Source organism: Callithrix jacchus, chromosome 14 (genome assembly GCF_049354715.1).
Source record: "Callithrix jacchus isolate 240 chromosome 14, calJac240_pri, whole genome shotgun sequence".
In the NCBI taxonomy this organism is placed as follows: domain Eukaryota; kingdom Metazoa; phylum Chordata; class Mammalia; order Primates; family Cebidae; genus Callithrix; species Callithrix jacchus.
In genome coordinates this window covers 70,529,531-70,549,930 of record NC_133515.1, presented here as the reverse complement: position 1 = coordinate 70,549,930, position 20,400 = coordinate 70,529,531, and the positions used below count along the sequence as shown (strand labels likewise).

The following is a 20,400-nucleotide window of genomic DNA, read 5'->3' as shown; positions in this document are numbered from 1 at the left end:
CTCCCATTTTATCTCCCAATCAGCACCTGACATAAGAAAGAAACTAAAGAAAGCAGAAGAGGGGCCAGAGACTCCCATCCAAGACCTGGTAAAAATGGCCTTTAAATTATTCAATGCCAGGGAAGATGCGGCTGAGGCTGCCTGCCAAACTCGTATGAAGCAGAAGGCTGCCCTCCAGACCCAAGCCCTAGTGGCGGCTCTAAGGCCGGCAGGGAACCAGAAGCCCAAGGCCGAAACCCATGCCCCTCCAGGGGCATGTTTCAAATGTGGAAAGGAAGGACACTGGTCCCGAGCCTGTCCACAACCACGGCCACCAACTAAGCCTTGCCCTATCTGCCACCTCCCGGGACACTGGAAGTCAGACTGCCCCAGCTTCCCCAGGGTACTGGTTCCTCAAAACAGACACACTGGCGTTACGCAGCCGGCAGTCACCCTCAGTAGGGAGGAGCCTGCTTGCCAGGAGCCGACCTCCGAGGGAGCTCCGTTCCCCAGTCTATTAGGGCTGCTAGACGACTAGCGGGGCCCTGGCTTACCGACTCTGGTTACCCTCGCCGAGCCTAGGGTCACAAGACATGGGGGCTACCTACTCCGCACTTCCTTCCTATTCTGGCCGTCTCACTCCTTCCCAGGTCTTGGTCATGGGAATCGACGGGACCCCGAGTATCCCCTACCAAACCCCACCACTCATGTGCTCATATAACTCTACTCCATTTACCCACTCTTTTTTAGTAATCCCCACCTCTTTTTTAGTAATCCCCACCTGCCCAGTTCCCCTTCTGGGGCGAGACATCCTTTCAAAGCTGAAGGCCATCATAACCTTCCCCTCCGCCAACCCACACAGTCTCTTTCTCCTAGCCCTCACCTCAGACACTGAACCCCAAAAAGCCCTGTCAGAACTACTCCCCGGAGTCCACCCTCAGGTCTGGGACATTAACAACCCGTCTGTAGCTACCCACCACCAGCCAGTTCAGGTCCGCCTTAAAGACTCCTCGCCTCATTTTCTCTGCTGCCCTCAATTTCCCATCTCTAAAGCCCACCGTGTGGGTATCAGACCCATCATAGAGAAACTAAAAGGTCAAGGCCTCCTAATTCCCATTAACTCCCCATGTAATACCCCCATCCTCCCAGTACGAAAACCATCAGGACAATATAGGCTAGTCCAGGACTTGCACTTAGTCAATGAAGCTGTAATTCCCATACATCCAGTTGTCTCCAACCCATACACCATTCTCTCTAACATTCCCCCAGGGACCACCTGTTTCTCAGTCTTAGACCTAAAGGATGCCTTCTTCACTATACCTCTACACCCTAATTCCTACTTTATCTTTGCCTTCACTTGCGATGATCCCCTTACGAACATGTCCCAACAACTGGCCTGGACAGTCCTTCCACAGGGCTTCCGAGATAGCCCCCACCTGTTCGGCCAGGCACTCGCCACTGACCTTCTCCACTGCAACCTCAAGCCCTCTCGCCTCCTCCAGCTGGATCGAAGCTTACCCCACAGCCTCTGAGTCTGCAGGGACAGTAGCCACTCATCTCATTCAAGACGTCATCCCACGCTTTGGACTCCCGGCCACCAGTCAGACAACGGCCCAGCCTTTGTCTCCAAGGTTACTAATGCTGTCTCTACCTCTCTAGGAATTCAGTGGAAGCTACATGCTGCCTACCATCCTCAGTCCTCTGGTAAGGTGGAACGGGCCAATGGCCTAATAACGGAGCATCTGACCAAGCTCATGCTTGAGCTCCGCCAATCCTGGGTAACCTTACTTCCTATCGCCCTCACCAGGGTAAGAGCAAGCCCCCGGGGCCCGTCACAGCTTAGCCCATTTGAGCTGCTGTACGGTCGCCCCTTCCTACTTTCAACTCCCCCACCACCAGAGACCACTCCTCTAGACAGCTACCTCCCCTACTTTACTCTCCTTCACAGCCTTCTCCGAGAACACGCCAATGCTTCTCTTCCCCAACCCACCCAGCCATCTGAAAAATACACAGAAAGTCTCCCCCGGAGACTCAGTCCTTATCAGGTCCCTCTCCCCAAAGCCCCTCACCCCCAAGTGGGAAGGACCATACACAGTCCTCCTTACCACTCCATCAGCTATAAGAACTGCTGAAATCCCATCTTGGGTTCACCTCTCTCAGGTAAAAAAGGCCCCTCATGGACCCTCCTTATGCTGGAAGGCTGTTCCTACTGGCCCTTTATCTGTCAAACTTACCAGGGCCTAGCAGCCCCACCCCCTACAGATGGAGATTCTTCCTAACTGAAAACTGTACCAAAACCACCTTCATCTGTAATACCCCCCCCATACAGCCACAACCATCTTCTTGCAACTTCCGACTGCCCCGCAGCCGGATGCCAAAGTGCCATATATCTGAACTTCACCAAATTCCACAACGTCCATACTGATATACCTCTCATGTGCTTCAACCATGACCAACCATCAGGAGCATGCAATAATACTCCTTGGCGCTCCTGCATGGGATGTACTTGGATGAGATGTCGACTACATATAGCTATCGAGTCCACAGTACCTGCCCGATCTCAGCTCAAAATCATCCCAGACATAGATGGAGAAGGAAACACCATTATCGGTTCTACACGGTATTCCCTTCTCATACCTGACCCCTGGGACAACCGGTGGAAAAGCCCCCAGAAGGCTGCCGTGTATGACCACATAGATACCAAATATCCCTCTTCCCACCTGTACATCTGGCGGGCATACGTACGTACAGTCCACCAAGTCCACTCTGACATTAGCCTACAAGAAAAATCTCTGAATGACCAATTGCAACCACATTCGCCTCCGTTTTCCTGGTTAACCTTTCTCCAAGAAGGAATCAAGTTAGCTAACCTCTCAGGATTAACTGACCTAACCTCATGCCTCATGTGTGCCTTCTTAGGACAGACTCCCTTTGTTGCAGTCCCCTACCCCATCCCTCTCAACCTTTCAGCCTCAACTTCTTCCTTCTCCCCTATCAAGGAAGTTGATCTCTACACTCCACCTGATTTTGAACAGCTACCTGTATGCTATTCCCTAGGCCGAAACTTCCCTAGCTGTAACAGAACTATACGGGTAACCACTAATATAACAGCCCCACGAGGAACGTTTTTCGGGTGTAACAAGACCTTAACAAAAACTCTCTACATTGGCCTTTCCTCATCTCTTTTATGCCTCCCGGTAACCCTAGTCCCTCGACTCACTATATATTCCCCAGCCGAATTCCAGATGCTGCAAACTCCCCATCGCCGCATCCGACGAGCTGCCTTCCTACCCATTGCCGTTGGAGTCTCCCTTGCTGGTTCAGCACTTGCAGCAGGATTAGGAGGAGGGGCACTAGTCCACTCTCACCTGGCCATAGCCCGACTGACCTCACAACTCCAAGCGGCTATTGATGACTCTACTGAGTCTTTAGCATCACTCCAACGACAGATCACCTCAGTTGCCCAAGTTGCCTTGCAGAACCGAAGAGCCCTGGACCTGCTCACTGCTGAACGAGGAGGGACCTGTATCTTCCTACAGGAAGAGTGCTGTTACTACATCAATGAATCCGGCCTAGTAGAAACCCGAATCGAGAGCCTCCAGAAACTCAAAACTAACCTGCAGAGTCAGAAGTTCTCGGCTGAAGCCACAGCGTGGTGGTCTTCCTCTATGTATATCCTCTTGTCCCCATTACTTGGGCCCCTAATAGCCGTTTGCCTAATCTTACTTATTGCTCCTTGCTTTCTCCAGTTCCTACAGCGGCGCTTTCAAGAACTGACTCGAGTCACCATCCACCAGATGCTGCTCCAACCCTACCCTGAATGAGTGCAAGAAACAGACCTCTCCCCGAACATCCAGGCTCCTTAAGAAAAGAGACCTCTTCAGAACCCCCCGTTGACCCTTGTCAGCAGGAAGTAGCCAGAGAGACAACCGACGCCCCTGACCCCCTCTTTTTCTTTTCTTTAAGGAGTCGGGAATGTTTGGAAAACTCTGCCCCTACCGCGAAAGCTCTCTCTCTCTCTCTCTTTCCCTCCCCCACAAAGAGGCTCCCTTATCTCTCACTTTACATACCGGCCGGAGCCCTCCCGCCGCCCAGCTTCCTGCCGCCCAGCTTCCCGCCGCCCAGCTTCCCGCCCAGCAGTTCAAACTGACCAACAGTTGCCCACCACCTCAGCTTTTGGCTTCCCCACCCCCCAGCCCTTCAGCCCCCTATAAAACAACCCTGCCCCTCTGAGCGGCGCGGCCATTTTTCCTTTTCGTCCCAGCTGGCCCGCCCGGAGGCTCTTTCCTCTCAATAAAGCCTGAACTTAAGGAATTTCCTCTAGCCTGCGGTCCGGTTTCTTTCCCAATGAGCCCAGTCTTCCCGCAGAGGGTAGGTCGGACACTTAGTAACTTGTATACTGTAAATGTGATAGTTTATTGTTTGTTCATTATCTCTCAAGAACGCTGTTTTTGAAGTGCCAACAAAAAGCAACCCAATCATTTATTCATTTTCATGACAGGACAGTTGCTGGCTGGGCAGTTTTGCCAATCCTGGCCCGGCTTGCTCAGATGCATGAGCAATGCATGCATTGGCCCTTGTCTGGCTGGTCTGGGAACACTCTGAATGGGAAGACTCCACCCTGTTTCACAGGTCTCCAGCATTCTTTCACATCCTCTAGCAGGCTAACCTGGCATATTTTCATGGTGAGGGCAAGGCACCAAAGAGGGGCAGAAGTGTGCAAGAGATTTTTCTTCCTTCTTCTTTTCTACTGGGCAGCCTCCTGAGCCAGAGTAGGCTCAGAGAGACTCCCACACAAGCACTTTTTAAGTCAACTTTGGTGTCAAGTTTGTTATTATGCCATTGGCCAAAATAAGTCAAATGGCCACATTCAGAGTCTGTGTGAAGAGACTAAGGAGCTATGGGACAAAAGGCATGGATGCTGGTGGGGGGAGGCATTAATTGGGCTATTAATAAAGTTAATCTTCCTATACCTTAGCAATATTTGAATTTGTATTTCTTTAATTCTATCCAGAAGGTATTTCTTTAATTCTATCCAGAAGGTTCTTTTATGGAATGGAATGACTTATACTTTTTTTTTTTTTAAGGCAGAGTTTTGCTCTGTTGCCCAGGCTGGAGTGCAGTGGTATAAACTTGGTTGACTGCAGCCTCTGCCTCCGGGGTTCAAGTACCTCAACCTCCCAAGTAGTTGAGACTACAGGCACATGCCACCATGCCCAGCTAATTTTTGTATTTTTAGTAGAGATGAGGTTTTACCATTTTGGCCAGGCTGGTCTCGAACTCTTGACCTCAGGTGATCTGCCCATCTCTGCCCCCCAAAGTGCTGGGATTACAGGTGTGAGCCACTGCGACCAGCCATGTTGCTTTCTTATATGTAATTTGACAATTAAAAGAAATCTCATAGGGCCGGGCATGGTGGCTCACGCCTGTAATCCCAGCACTTTGGGAAACCAAGGTGGGTGGATCACGAGGTCAAGAGATCGAGACCATCCTGGTCAACATGGTGAAACCCTGTCTCTACTAAAAATACAAAAATTAGCTGGGCATGGTGGCACGTGCCTGTAATCCCAGCTACTCAGGAGGCTGAGGCAGGAGAATTGCCTGAACCCAGGAGGTGGAGGTTGCGGTGAGCTGAGATCACGCCATTGCACTCCAGCCTGGGTAACAAGAGCGAAACTCCGTCTCAAAAAAAAAAAACTCATATAATTTGACAGTTAAAAGAAATCTCTGATTAAATGTAATTTGGTTACTGATTTTATATGTTTGCATTGATTCTTTTTTTTTTTTTTTTTTTTTGAGACAGAGTCTCACTCTGTGGCCAGGTGCCAGGCTGGAGTGCAATGGCACAATCTCAGCTCACCGCAACCTCCACCTCCTGGGTTCAAGCAATTCTCCTCCCTCAGCCTCCCTAGTAGCTGGGACTACAGGCACATGCCACCATGCCCAGCTAATTTTTATATTTTTAGTAGAGACGGGGTTTTACCATGTTGGCCAGGATGGTCTCGATCTCTTGACCTCCTGATCCACCCGCCTTGGCCTCCCAAAGTGCTGGAATTATAGGCGTTAGCCACCGCGCCCAGCCTGCATTAATTCTTTTTATGTGTGGGATATGTAAGATTTGATAGTGACATTGGTCACATTTTCATGTTCTGTTTACATTTCCTTTTTTTTTTTTTTTTGAGATGGAGTCTCACTCTGTTGCCCAGGCTGGAGTGTGGTGGCACAATCTCGGCCCACTGCATCCTCTGCCTTTTGGGTTCAAGTGATTCTCCTGCCTCAGCATCCTGAGTAGCAGGTATTACAGGCATGTGCCACCATACCTGGCCAATTTTTGTATTTTCAGTAGAGATGGAGGAGTTTTACCATGTTGGTCAGGATGGTCTGGAACTCCCGACCTCAGGTGATCCACTTGCCTCAGCCTCCCAAAGTGCTGAGATTACAGGCATGAGCCACCATGTCTAGCCATGAGCAGAGGTTTAATAGGCAGAAGAGGCTGGGTGCGGAGGCTCACACCTATAATGCCAGCACTTTGGGAGGCCGAGGCGGGTGGATCACCTGAGGTCAGGAGTTCAAGACCAGTCTGGCCAACATAGTGAAACCCTGTCTCTACTAAAAATACAAAAAATTGGCCAGGCGTGGTGGCAGGCGCCTGTAATCCCAGCTACAGGACAGGCTGAGGCAAGAGAATTGCTTGAACCCGGGAGGCAGAAGTTGTGGGTGAGCCAAGATCAAGCCCCTGCACTCCAGCCTGGACAACAAGAACAAAACTCCATCTCAAAAAATAAATAAATAAATAAATAAAAATATTTAATTGGCATAATTAATAATATTGATAGGTATCACTGGATGCATTCAATGAGCCAAGTATTGGGATTTACTCATTTTTGAAAATAATTTGTCCAAGACCAAGTAGCTCATTCCTCTATACCACCATACTATACAGTGCTTCTAAGCCACTCCACAAAAGAAACAAGATTAGGGCCCCAGATAACTACCTCATTTAAAAGAAAACAAAGTCTCATTATCAGACCAAATGATTCCTAGAGCTGTATGTGCTACTGATGAAAGGGACATCATTACATTCCTTTTGTCTTTTTGAGACAGAATCTTGCTGTGTCATCCAAGGTGGAGTGCTGTGGCATGATCTCAGCTCACTGCAACCTCTGCCTCTTGGGCTCAAGTGATCTTCCGGCTTTAGCCTGCCTCCTGAGTAACTGGGACTACTTGGGTGCACTACCATGCTCAGCTAATTTTAGAATTTTTTTTAGAGATAAGGCCTTACTATATTGTCCAGGCTGATCTCCAACTCCTGGGCTCAAGCTGTCTTCCCACTTTCTCTATTTAATCATGAATATGAAAAATAACTTACCCCAATAGTTATTTTTCTTATACCTGGCTAAATAGAGGAAGATTTAAGCTTTAAAAAAATTGTGGTAAAACATATATAACATTTTAGTGGCATTAAGTACATTTATACTGTTAGACAACCATCAAACCATCACCACTCTCCATCTCCAGAATACTTTCATTTTTTTTTTAAGATGGAATCTTGCTCTGTCACCCAGGCTAGAGTGCAATGGCATGATCTCAGCTCACCGCAACCTCTGCCGCCTGGGTTCAAGTGATTCTCCTGCATCAGCCTCCCGAGTAGCTAGGACTACAGGCATGTGCCACCAGGCCCAGTAATTTTTGAATTTTTAGTAGAGACGGGTTTCACCATGTTGTCCAGGCTGGTCTTGAACTCCTGACCTCAGGTGACCCACCCTCTTTGGCCTCCCAAAGTGCTGGAATTACAGGCATGAACCACGCACCCAGCTGAGATTTTTTTTTTTTTTTTTTGAGACAGCATCTCCTTCTTGTTGCCCAGGCTGGAGTGCAGTGGCCCGATCTCAGCTCACTGCAACCTCCACCTCCAGGGTTCAAGTGATTCTCCTGCCTCAGCCTCCTGACTAGCTGGGATTACAGGTGCCCGCCACCACCCTTGGCTAATTTTTGTACTTTCAGTAGAGACTGGGTTTCTCCATGTTGGCCAGGCTGGTCTCAAAGTCTTGACCTCAGGGAATCCTCCCACCTCGGCCTTTCAAAGTGTTCTGATTACAGGCATGAGCCACCCCGCCCAGCCTGAGATCTTTTTTTAAAACCTCCATACTTATACCCTTTCTTCCTTGGCTGGACTTTGTCCAGCCAGGTTTATTTATAAAGCGCGTAAAACTCATTAACATGACCAAGCATTCAGCAAGCCATTCTTTCAGCTCCCTTACTGCAGGAAGGCACTCCGAAGGCATAAGTCCCTGAGACATGGCTGAGGATAAAAGCAAGAGAGACTCCATCCGGATAAGTATGAAGGGATGCCAGGAAAACAACGGTTTTGTCGATAATGAAGACATTCTGGAGCAGGTCCCGGATCCAGGAAGCTCAGCAGACAACCTGCAGCACAGCACCACCAGCATCCTTGCCTCCCTGGACTTCAAGGGCGTCCAGCCCTACGCGGGGATGCCCAAGGAGGTGCTGTTCCAGTTTTCTGGCCAGGCCCGCTACCAGGTACCCCGGGAGATCCTCTTCTGGCTCACCGTAGCTTCTGTGCTGGTGCTCATTGCATCCACCATAGCCATCATCGCCCTCTCTCCAAAGTGCCTAGACTGGTGGCAGGAGGGGCCCATGTACCATATCTACCCGAGGTCTTTCAAGGACAGTGACAAGGATGGGAACGGAGATCTGAAAGGTCAGTTCAGGGTGGGTGCTAGGATGAGACTAGTTTATGGTTCTTTCGTTCCTCAGAGCCGAATTAGGCCTGGGTTGTTCAGTAAGCACATTCCATTATGACTGGTTATGCCAAGTTGCTCCTTGTTTATGATATTCTTGGAAAATCACTCCGCAGAACTCAGCAGTTCTTTTCTAGCTGAATGGCTATTTGCTGACGGCCTTTGAGCCAAATGAGTTGTTTAATTTATTGCCCACTAAGTACATATAGTTGTTTGGTCATCAATTCTGACTTCTTACACAGAGCAGCCTTCCTTCTAAAATCTATGTCCTGTTTCTGGGAATTTATAGTTGAAGATGTCAGGGTGGCAGTTGGGAATTGCTTTCCTAGTATACAATGTGGCTAGTTTGACTGTGTGGCTGGAGTTTATTAGTGAATAGAGCATAAATAATATTTTTAAATTCATAAATCAAGTGATATCTTTAAAAAGTATAGGCTGAGGCTTAAAGTTTGAATTCTAAAAAGGAAGGGAAGGAGAAAAGGTGCAGCAGTGTGTGTTCATCATTACTTGAATTAGGGATTGTTTAAAACCATGTCCATATTAGTAAAAAATTGAAGTAAAGAATTAACTAGGGGTAATGGCGCATGACTGTAGTCGCACTGGCAGGCTGAGGTAGGAAAATTGCTTGAGCCCAGAAGCTCTCAACCAGCCAGCTTAGGCAACATAGGGAGACCCTGCCTCAAAAAAGAAGTGAAAAATTATTATTATTTTTTGAGACGGAGTTTTGCTCTTACTGCCCAGACTGGAGTTTAATGGTGCCATCTTGGCTCACCGAAACCTCCACCTGCCGGGTTCAAGCGTTCTCTGGCCTCAGCCTCCCGAGTAGCTGGGATTACAGGCATTCGCCACCACACCTGACTAATTTTGTAGTTTTAGTAGATATGGGGTTTCTCCATGTTGGTCAGGCTTGTCTTGAACTCCCAACCTCAGGTGATCTGCCGGCCTTGGTTTCCCAAAGTGCTGGGATTACAGGCATTAGCCACTGTGCCTGGCTGTATCATTCTCTTTTAAAAAATCATCCTGCATTGTCACTCATTGAAGAAGCGTGTATCTGTCCTTCAGGGTGCAGCTCAAACTCATTGCTTTCATTATTCTTCCTTTAGCCTCCCTAATCAGACAATAGGCTCCCCACCCCAGGCTCTTCTGCTTTGGATGTGTTTCTAGCATCCTTTAATCCTGCCTTGAGTGACTCCCTTTCCCTGACACATGACCTATTACCTGCTGCCTTTTGCACAGTGAGTGCTTAGCAAAAGCAATGTTTTAAAGACATTTTAAGGCATGTTCCTTTTATTCTCTCTGAGCAATAATAGCAGACATTTTCCTATTTATGGAGCTTTTCCTGGATTACAGGTATCATGCTATGATACACCTAAAGTCCTAATTCCAGAGATACATTTACCACTTTCTGGCCCTACCTTCCCTTCCTAATCTCCTTCTAGATTCTTTTTTTTTTTTTTTTTTTTTTTTTTTTTGAGAATGAGTCTTGCTTTGTCACCAGGCTGGAGTGTAGTGGCACAATCTCGGCTCACTGCAAACTCTGCCTCCTGGATTCAAGTGACTCTTCCACCTCAGCCTCCAGAGTAGCTGGGACCACAGGCACGTGCCACCATGCCCAGCTATTTTTTGTATTTTTAGTAAAGACGAGGGTTTCACCATGTTGGCCAGGATGGTCTCAATCTTTTGACCTCGTGATCCGCCCGCCTTGACCTCCCAAAGTGCTAGGATTTCCTTCTAGATTATAATTAGCTCTGACATTTGTCATTTCCAATACCTGTTCCTGGAGGAAGGGTTTACTTCCTACAATACATAGGTATTTGTCTTTGAGGTTGAGGGGATTTTGTTGTTGTTATTGTGAAGATCCCATTCCAGCTTCAAGTCTGTTTTTGGTGATTGTCTTCTCTCCCTTGAAGCTACTCATATGGGAAAATTGGGGTACAGAGATTATAGGGGAAGAGCCCAGGTGTCAGGTGTCAGGTGACTCTGCACTTTGGAATTAGTGACCTTCAGCCTGCTGTGTGGCCTCTGACAGTCTGATTCAAGGATGCCACATCGAGATTACACTGAAAAATCCTGGAGATTGAATACTAGACTCAAGTTGCTGAATATGCATTTAAGACTCTGAACTAAAAGTAAAAACACATTATCTGCTGATTATCCTACGAAGTTCCTAATATGAAGTTTCATTTCCATGTCTTTCTCAGACATGCCTAGAATTCTCTTCTGTATAAATTTCTGGTCTCCTATATAAGTGAACAAGAGAAAAATTCCAAATTTAGCAAGTTCAAAGTGTCCGACCTACCCTCTATGGGAAGACAGAGCTCGTTCAGAAAAAACTGGGCCGCAGGTTAGAAGAAAGTCTTAAGTTCAGGCTTTATTGAGAGGAAAGAGCCTCCGGGCGGACCAGCCGGGAAGAACAGGAAAATGGCCACGCCCGCTCAGAGGAGCAGGGTTCTTTTATAGGGGGCTGAAGGGCCGAGGGAGTGGGAAGGCCGGGAGAGCCGAGGTGGCGGGCAACAGTTGGTCAGTTTAAACTGCCGGGCGGCGGGAAGCTGGGCGGCGGGAAGCTGGGGAGAGCTGATGAGGCAGGTGGTGATTGGTCAGCCTGTTGCCGGGCGGGAGGTGGCTGCAGCTGGGTGGGAAGGCCAGAACGGTATGTAGAGTGAAAGATAAGGGAGCCTCTTTGTGTGGGGGTGGGGGGAAGAGCTTTCACACAGGGACAGAGTTTTCCAAACATTCCCGACTCCTTAAAAGAAAAGAAAAGGGAGGGGGGTCAGGGGCGTCAGTTGTCTCTCTGGCTACTTCCTGCTGACAAGGGTCGACGGGGGTTTTGAAGAGGTTTCTTTTCTTAAGGAGCCTGGATGTTCGGGGAGAGGTCTGCTTCCAGCACTTGTTCGGGGTAAGGTTGGAGCAGCATCTGGTGGATGGTGACTTGAGTTAGTTCTTGAAAGTGCAGTTGTAGGAACTGTAGAAAACAAGGAGCAATAAGTAAGATTAGGCAAACAGCTATCAGAGGCCCAAGCAACGGGGACAAGAGGGTATACATAGAGGAAGACCACTATGCTGTGGCTTCAGCCGAGAATTTTTGATTCTGCAGGTTAACTTTAAGTTTCTGGAGGTTCTTGATTCGGGTTCCTACTAGGCCGGATTCATTAATGTAGTAGCAGCACTCTTCTTGTAGGAAGATGCAGGTTCTTCCTCGCTCGGCGGTGAGGAGGTCTAACGCCCAGCGATTTTGTAGGGCAACTTGAGCCACTGAGGTGATCTGTCTTTGGAGAGAGGCTAAAGATTCTGCAGAATTGTCGATGGCGGCCCGAGGATTGGGGATGGTAGGCTGCATGCAGTTTCCACTGAATCCCTAAGGATGTGGAAACAGCAGTGGTGATCTTAGAAATAAAGGCAGGTCCGTTGTCTGACTGGATGGTAGAAGGAAGGCCGAATCGGGGATGATGTCCCGGACGAGGTGCTTGGCTACAACTCCTGCGGTTTTATAAGCTGTGGGGGAAGCTTTGATCCAGCTGAGGGCTTTTTCACAGGCAGAATGGGAGTGTTGCAGGGGGAGTTTGCAGGAATGAGTAGTCCTTGAGCTTTCAGTTTATTTATGATAGGTAGGAGGCCGAGGCGGTGAACTTTGGAGATAGGAAACTGAGGGCGAGAAGGGAAGGCTGTGGGGTCTTTTAGGTGTATGAGTATGGGTTTGTGGTGTGAGGCTACAGTGGGGGTATCAGTATCCCATACTTTGGGATTTACGTCAGGGAGGAGTTCAGCCGGAGGAAGGGGGGAAAGTGAGTTGGCGATGAGGGGTAAGAGGAAGGTCTCTGTGTGTGGAAAAGTAATGGTAGCTTGCAATTTTACTAGGATATCTCACCCTAGGAGAGGTACAGGGCAAGAGGGAATGACTAGAAAGGAGTGGGTAAAAATGGAAGAGCCAAACAGACAGGTTAAGGGTGGAGTTTGGTGAGGAGTGGAGGGGGACCCATCAATTCCTATAACAGAGACCTGGGAAGGGGTGGTTTTGCCTGAAAAGGAGGGAAGAATGGAGTAGGTAGCCCCCGTGTATGCTCTTACCCGCTACCTGGAGCATGACCCTGGGCTCAGCAAGGGTAAATGAGGTTGAGGAGCCAGGGCCCTGTTAATCATCCCTGAACTCTCATAGCTTTGGGATTGGAGATTCCTGAATGCCTGGCTCCTGACCAGCTGAGGCAGAAGCCTGGCTCCGGGGGATGTTACCCTGCTGCCCCCTCATGCCAGAGTTTTGAGGAACTGAGGCCTAAGGTGAGTTAGGGCAATCCGACTTCCAGTGTCCCATGAGCTGACAAATAGGGCAGGGCTTGGTAGGAGGCCATGGCTGGGGTCAGGCTTTTGACCAGTGCCCTTCTTTTCCACATTTGAAACACGCCCCGGGAGGGGTGCAGGTATTTGCTTTACCCTTGTTATTTCTGCCGGCTGAAGGGCTGCTACTAGGGCTTGGGTCTGTAGAGCGACTTTCTGCTTCATGCGAGTTTGGCGGGCAGCCTCAGCCACATCTTCCCTGGCATTGAATACTTTAAAGGCCATTTTTACCAAGTCCTGTATAGGGATTTTGGGGCCATCTCCTACCTTCTTCAGTTTTTTCCAGATATTAGGGGCGGACTGAGATATGAAATGAGATGCTAGGACAGTCGCCCCGTTTTGTGAGGCTGGGTCTAGGCGAGTAAAGCAGGTAAGGGCGTCTTGAAGACAGGTGAGAAACAGGGCAGGGTTTTCATCGGGTAGTTGGGTGACTTCTCTTAGTTTATCATAGTTTACAACTTTGTTAGATACAATATCCATTCCTCTGAGGAGGTATCTAATCATGTGGTCCCTCTTGGGTATATCAGACCCTCGACTAGCCTGATAGTCCCATTGGGGGTCTTCACTTGGGATTACTTCGGGGCCTAGGGGGATCTGGTTATGTATAGCATGATCTTATCTGCTTGGTGTCTGGCTGCCGCTAGGATGCGCTCGTGCTCTTCTGAAGTGAGAGTGGAGGTACAGATAACGTGAATATCATGCCAAGTGAGGCTGTAGGCTTGAGTGAGGTATTGGAATTCCTTAATATAGGTGGACGAGTCGGCTGAGAAGGATCCTAAACGTTTCTCAATTTGGGACAGGTCTTGGAGTGAAAAAGGAACATGGACCCTGACTAAAGCCTTCAGTGCCTGCTACTTCTCGGAGTGGGGCCAGGATAGTTGGTTGGTGAGAGCGGGTGTGGGCCGCCACCGGGGAGGCAAGAGGAAGTGCGGCCTCCAAGGGAGGGGGCCCAGAGGGAGTAGAGGAAGAGCGAGGCATGTCCTCTGAGGTAGGAGGTGCAGAGGGAGTGGGGGAAGGGCGTGCTGTTGATGGCGACTGGTTGCCGAGGTTGGCAGGAGGGGACAAATGTTCAGGCAGATCTTCCGGTGAGGAGTAGGGAGGGGGAGAGGTAGTGGAGGAAGATTTACGAGGGGTACGAGCTAAGAGGATTTGGTAGGTGGAGCAGGAAGAACATAGGTCAGGGTGGGTACAGAGGTCCCAAAAAGCCTGAACGTAAGGAATTTCATTGTCTTTTCCCGTGCAGCGACAAAAATTGTTGAGATCTCGGAGGGTATTGAAATCGAAAGTGCCAGTCGGGGGCCAATGTGACTGGTTACTGAGTTTGTATTGGGGCCAAGCCACCTGGGACAGGAAGACAAGCCTTTTCTTTCTGAGGGTTTGGGAGTATCCCAATTTGGTAAAATTTCGCAGCAAGCACCCAAGGGGGGTGCTAGAAGGTATTTTGGACTCCGAATTTCCCATGGCGGGCGCAGCTACAGACCCTCCGGCGCGGTTGGGTAGATGCAAAGAAAAGGCGTCCCCTTTCGTTGCAAATTCCCTGGAGTACACTTAAGTACGGTTAGGGAAGCGGTCAGAGGGGCGTCCCCCGTCTGGCAGCTACCCCTCGGAAGGCTCCTGGAGCCGGAACAGAGGACTTCCTTGGCTCGGCCGAGACTAGGCGAGGAGTCCGTGTGGAACGCCGAGGGGAGCAACTGCACCGTGCCGTGGGGGGGGGGGGAAGGTAAAGCAAGAAAAAGCTTGGCTTACCTTAATCGGAGCGTAGAGGTGGCAGGGCCAATGTTGGGTAGGTCGGGGGAGGGGGCTGTGGCCGGGCCAGCGGCCCCAACTCCCGAGTTTCGGCACCACTTGTCCGACCTACCCTCTACGGGAAGACAGAGCTCGTTCAGAAAAAACTGGGCCACAGGTTAGAAGAAAGTCTTAAGTTCAGGCTTTATTGAGAGGAAAGAGCCTCTGGGCGGACCAGCCGGGAAGAACAGGAAAATGGCCACGCCCGCTCAGAGGAGCAGGGTTCTTTTATAGGGGGCTGAAGGGCCGAGGGAGTGGGAAGGCCGGGAGAGCCGAGGTGGCGGGCAACGGTTGGTCAGTTTAAACTGCCGGGCGGTGGGAAGCTGGGGAGAGCTGATGAGGCAGGTGGTGATTGGTCAGCCGGTTGCTGGGCGGGAGGTGGCTGCAGCTGGGCAGGAAGGCCAGAACGGTATGTAGAGTGAAAGATAAGGGAGCCTCTTTGTGTGTGGGTGGGGGGAAGAGCTTTCACAACAGGGACAGAGTTTTCCAAACACAAAGGTAGTCTGAGAGTAGAAAAAAAGATTCTTCAAATATTGGCACAAACTTGCCTTCCATGTTGTGGTTGTACGCCTTCTCCAGACCCCGTGCGCCGACAACATTTCTCACCTTTTAAAATCAAATAATTTATTAAATAATTTATTTTTAAAAAACATTTATTATTATTATTTTTGGGGATGAAGTCTCATTTTATCACCCAGGCTGGAGTGCAGTGGCACAATCTCAGCTCACTGCAACCTCCGCCTCCCAGGTTAAAGCGATTCTCCTGCCTCAGCCTCCTGAGTAGCTGGGATTACAGGTATGCACCACTGCACCCAGCTAATTTTTTTTTTTTTTGAGATGGTGTCTTACAAAATACAAAAATTAGAATTATATTCAAATTTTTGCATTTTTAGTAGAGACAGGGTTTCACCATGTTGGTCAGGCTGGCCTCAAACTCCTGACCTTGTAATCCACCTGCCTCAGCCTCCCAATAATTTTTGTATTTTTAAGTAGGGATGGGGTTTTACCATGTTGACCAGACTGGTCTTGAACTCCTGACCTCAAGTGATCCACCCATCCCAGCCTCCCAGAGTGTTGGGATTATGGGTGTGAGCCACCGTACCCAGCCTTCTCACCCTTTTTTAGACATGCCCTGTCTGTGCTTGCTCCTTCTTTTCCTCTGCTCTACCTGGAAGCCCTTCACTCTGATTCCCCTTGCCCACACCATCCTGGACCTTCTCTATCCTTACCCTCAGGAGTCATCAGCTTCCTCTGCCCCAGGGGGTCAGGGGCCAATGCCTCGGTGCCCTTAAAGCACTTTCTGCAGCTCTTCCTTAGCTCTTCTCCAGTCTGGGCTTCATCCTTCCCCTGCCTGTGGACACTTCTGAGACCAACACCACCCAAAAGAAGTACAATGCGAGCCACATAAGAAATTGTACATTTTGTAGTAGCCACATTAAAAAAAGGAAAAAAGAAGCAGGTGAAATCAATTTTAATATGTTCTGTTTAATTCAGTATATCATTTCAGCACACAGTCAGTATAAAAATATATATGTATTATTATTATTTTTTTATTTTAAGATGAGGTTTCATCATGTTACCCAGACTGGTCTCGAACACCTGAGCTCAAGCAATCTGCCCACCTCTGCCTCCCAAAGTGCTGGGATTACAGGCATGCACCACCATGCCCAGCCCAGTATAAAAATATTAATGAGATTTTGACATTCTTTTTGTACAAGGTCTTGAAAATCTTATGCATGTTGTTCCCTTACAGCACATGTCAATTCCAGCTAGTCACATTGCAAGTGCTCAGGAGCCACGTGCGGCACATGGCTCTTAGACAGGGCAGCACAGTGTAGACCATGTGACCAACAGGGGCCAGTGCTATTCTTCCCTGTTCCTTGACACTTAGCCCAGCAGCTGGCCTAGATTAGCTCCTCAAAAACCACATGTAGAATAAATGAACAATAACATAGTCTTGCTTTAAATATAAAATATGAATAAGTCAGATTTTTTTAATGCTATGTTAAAAGTCGTCGGTTACTGCTAGATGACTAATTTGATGTTTTTGTTTTTGTTTTGAATGAGACAGTGTCTTGCTCTGTCGCCCAGACTAGAGTGCAATGGTGTGATCTCGGCTCACTGTAGCCCCTGCCTCTCCGGTTCAAGCGAGTCTCCTGCCTCAGCCTCCCAAATCACTGGGATCACAGGCCTGTGCCATCACACCCAGCTAATCTTTGTATTTTTAGTAGAGATGGAGTTTTACCATGTTGGCCAAGCTTGTCTTGAATGCCTGACCTCAGGTGTCCTCTTGCCTTGGCCTCCCAAAGTGCTGGGATTACAGGCATGAGCCACTGCACCCAGCCTAATTTGATGTTTTTTGTAGAGCTAGATCTTCCTATTTGAATTATACTCAAGTTTAACAAAATTCTAAGTGTTTTTGCCTTCATGTAAATATTTGTATCTTAGGTATATTTGGGTTTTTTTGTTTTTTGTGTTTTTTTTTTGGCCTTTAAAACAGAGTAGGATGTATTCATGACTTTGACGTTTTTCTTCAGGTATTCAAGATAAACTGGATTACATCACAGCTTTAAATGTAAAAACTGTTTGGATTACTTCATTTTATAAGTCATCCCTTAAAGATTTTAGATATGGTGTTGAAGATTTCCGGGAAATTGATCCCATTTTTGGAACAATGACTGATTTTGAGAATCTGGTTGCAGCCATACATGATAAAGGTAAGTTGAATGGAAAGTGGGCAGGATGGAGGTGAGGGTTGAGAGAAGCACTTTTTCAAATGCTTACTTAAAGCATTTCTTCCCTTTAACTGTCATATATTTCCCTCCCTCCCTTCCTTCCTTTCTTCCTCTCTGTTGCTCCTTACTTTTTTCCTTCCTTCCTTCTCTTTCTTTCTTCCTTTCCTTTCCCCTTTCCATTTTCCCCTCTCCTTTCTTCCCCTTCCCTTTCCTCCCCTCCCCTCCCCTCCTTTCTCCTTCTCTCCCCTCCCCTCCCCTTTTCTCCCCTCTCCTCCCCTTTCCTTTCTTTTTTGAGACAGGGTCTTGTTCTGTCTCCCAGGCTGGAGTGCAGTGGTGCAATCATGGCTCACTACAGCCTCCACCTCCTGGGCTTAAGCAATCCTCCCGCCTCAGCCTCCCAATGTATTAGGGTTACAGACATGAGCCACCACCGTGCCTAGCTTGTCATATGTTATTCCAATATAATCCTTTCTTAGCATTTGAAATGTTTTTTACTCATTAGGTTTGAAATTAATCATCGATTTCATACCAAACCACACCAGTGATAAACATACTTGGTTTCAATTGAGTCGGACACGAATGGGAAAATACAGTGATTATTATATCTGGCATGACTGTACCCATGAAAATGGCACAACCGTTCCACCCAACAACTGGGTAAGTATCAACTTGTCTGATTTACAAAGGCAGATATGCAGTGATTAAACTGGTTTGGTAAAACCCTTTTAGGAAAAAATTAACGAATATAGAATATGGGAAGGGGGGACGCTTCTGAAAGAAATAGAAATAAGGCTTCCAATGATTATTTACCCAGGCTTCCAGTTATTATTTAGATTTCATCATAGAGCTGATGTGTTCTAGCAAATTAAAACCTAGATTCTCTCCTAGCCTCTCCTTCCACCCTTCCTTCACTTCCCACTAGATCCAACTGAGATTCCACGTCCCATTAGTTTGGTAGCTGTTTTTCTGCTATCCGTACCCCTTTGCCTTCTTTCCTTTTTCCTTGAGACAGAGCTTTGCTCTTGTCTCCCAGGCTGGAGTGCAATGGCATGATCTTGGCTCACTGCAACCTCCGCCTCCTGGGTTCAAGCAATTCTCCTGCCTCAGCCTCCCCAGTAGGTAGGAGTATAGGCATGTGTCACCACACCCAGCTAGGTTTTGTACTTTTAGTAGAGTCAGGGTTTCAACATGTTGACCAGTCTGGTCTTGAACTCCTGACCTCAGGTGATCCGCCCGCCTCAGCCTTCCAAAGTGCTGGGATTATGGGCATGAGCCACCACACCTGGCCCCTTTGCTTTCCTGACTTTTTGTCTCCTCTGTCTGACAAAACCCCACCCATGAATGAACCCAATTATCTACTTTCTTGGTAGCTGAGTCCCTGGAGACATCATACCTTCATTGTCCCCACCTGAACTGAGCCATCCAATCTTCTTGAGAGTTTTGCTGATTCCAACGGATCAACTTCCCTTTCTTCCTCCTTTCAAACATCCCCTCTTTCCCTCTTTTCAAACATTCTGTCTGCCTCTGCCCATCTTATCACTCTCAGCAGCAAACTTGACTTCACAGAGAAAACAGAAACCATCGAGCATGCCTACCCCATTCCCACCCTCTTCTTTTTCACTCCTTTTACAACAGAGGACAGATTCCTCTTTTCTGGGGTGACCAGGTTTAGCAAATAAAAATTCAGAATGCCGGCCAGGTGCAGTGGCTCACGCCTGTAATCCCAGCACTTTGGGAGGCCAAGGCGGGTGGATCATGAGGTCAAGAGATTGAGACCATCCTGACCAACATGGTGAAATCCTCGTCTCTACTAAAAATACAAAAATTAGCTGGGCATGGTGGCACGCACCTGTAGTCCCAGCTACTTGGTAAGGCTGAGGCAGGAGAATTGCTTGAACCCAGGAGGTGGAGGTTGCAGTGAGCCGAGATTGCACCATTGCACTCCAGTCTGGGTAACAAGAGCGAAACTCCGTCTCAAAAAAAATAAAATTTAGAATGCCCAGTTAAATTCAAATTTTGGGTAAGCAGTGCATAAATCATTTTTTAGTATGGACCATACATTCTTTTTTACTTTTAGTTTTTCAGAGACAGGGTTTTGCTCTGTCTTTCAGGCTGGAGTGCAGTGGCTTGATCATGGCTCACTGCAGTCTCTGCCTCCTTGGCTCAAGCAATCCTTCTAGCTCTGCCTCCCAAGTAATTGGGACCACAGTGTGTGCCACCATGCCCAGCTAATATTTTATTTTATTTTTTGTAAAGAAAGGGTCTCAATATATTGTCCAGGTTGGTCTTGAATTCCTGGGCTCCAGTGATCCTCCTGCTTCAGCCTCCCAAAGTGCTGGGATTTACAGGCATAAGCCACTGTGCCTGTCCGCAAGAGCCATACATATACTCAAAAATATGTGTTGATTATCTGAATTCAGATTTAACTGCGCATTCTGTACTTCATCTGGCAGCTCTACTTCTGTCCCACACCAGAGCTTTCCCTTGCTCGGATTTGTGTTCTCTCCTGCCTTTATTCTGGATCATCTCTCCCTTCTCCAGTCCCTCCTTCTCTCTTCTGGACCTTCTCCATAATTTTTTTTTTTTTTCCAGATGGAGTCTCACTCTGTCACCCAGGCTGGAGTGTAGTGGTGGGATCTCGGCTCACTGCAACCTCCACCTCCTGGGTTCAAGCGATTCTCCTGCCTCAGCCACCCAAGTAGCTAAGACCAGAGGTGCCCGCCACCATAGCCAGCTAATTTTTGTATTTTTAGTAGAGATGGGGTTTTACCATGTTGGTCAGGCTGGTCCCAATCTCTTGAACTCGTGAT

General features: G+C 48.2%; 1 protein-coding gene across 1 annotated transcript in view; it reads left to right on the top strand.

Moving 5' to 3' along the window:
* Positions 1-8,201: 8,201 nt before the first annotated feature.
* The window catches only part of SLC3A1 (solute carrier family 3 member 1), a 53,875-nt gene continuing 41,676 nt past the window's right edge, over positions 8,202-20,400 (top strand). Inside the window, exons 1-3 of the mRNA XM_002757805.6 lie at positions 8,202-8,701; positions 17,393-17,572; positions 18,093-18,247. Coding sequence (XP_002757851.1) covers positions 8,278-8,701; positions 17,393-17,572; positions 18,093-18,247 — 759 coding nt within the window. The 5' untranslated portion in view covers positions 8,202-8,277. The remainder of the gene's footprint in view (positions 8,702-17,392; positions 17,573-18,092; positions 18,248-20,400) is intronic.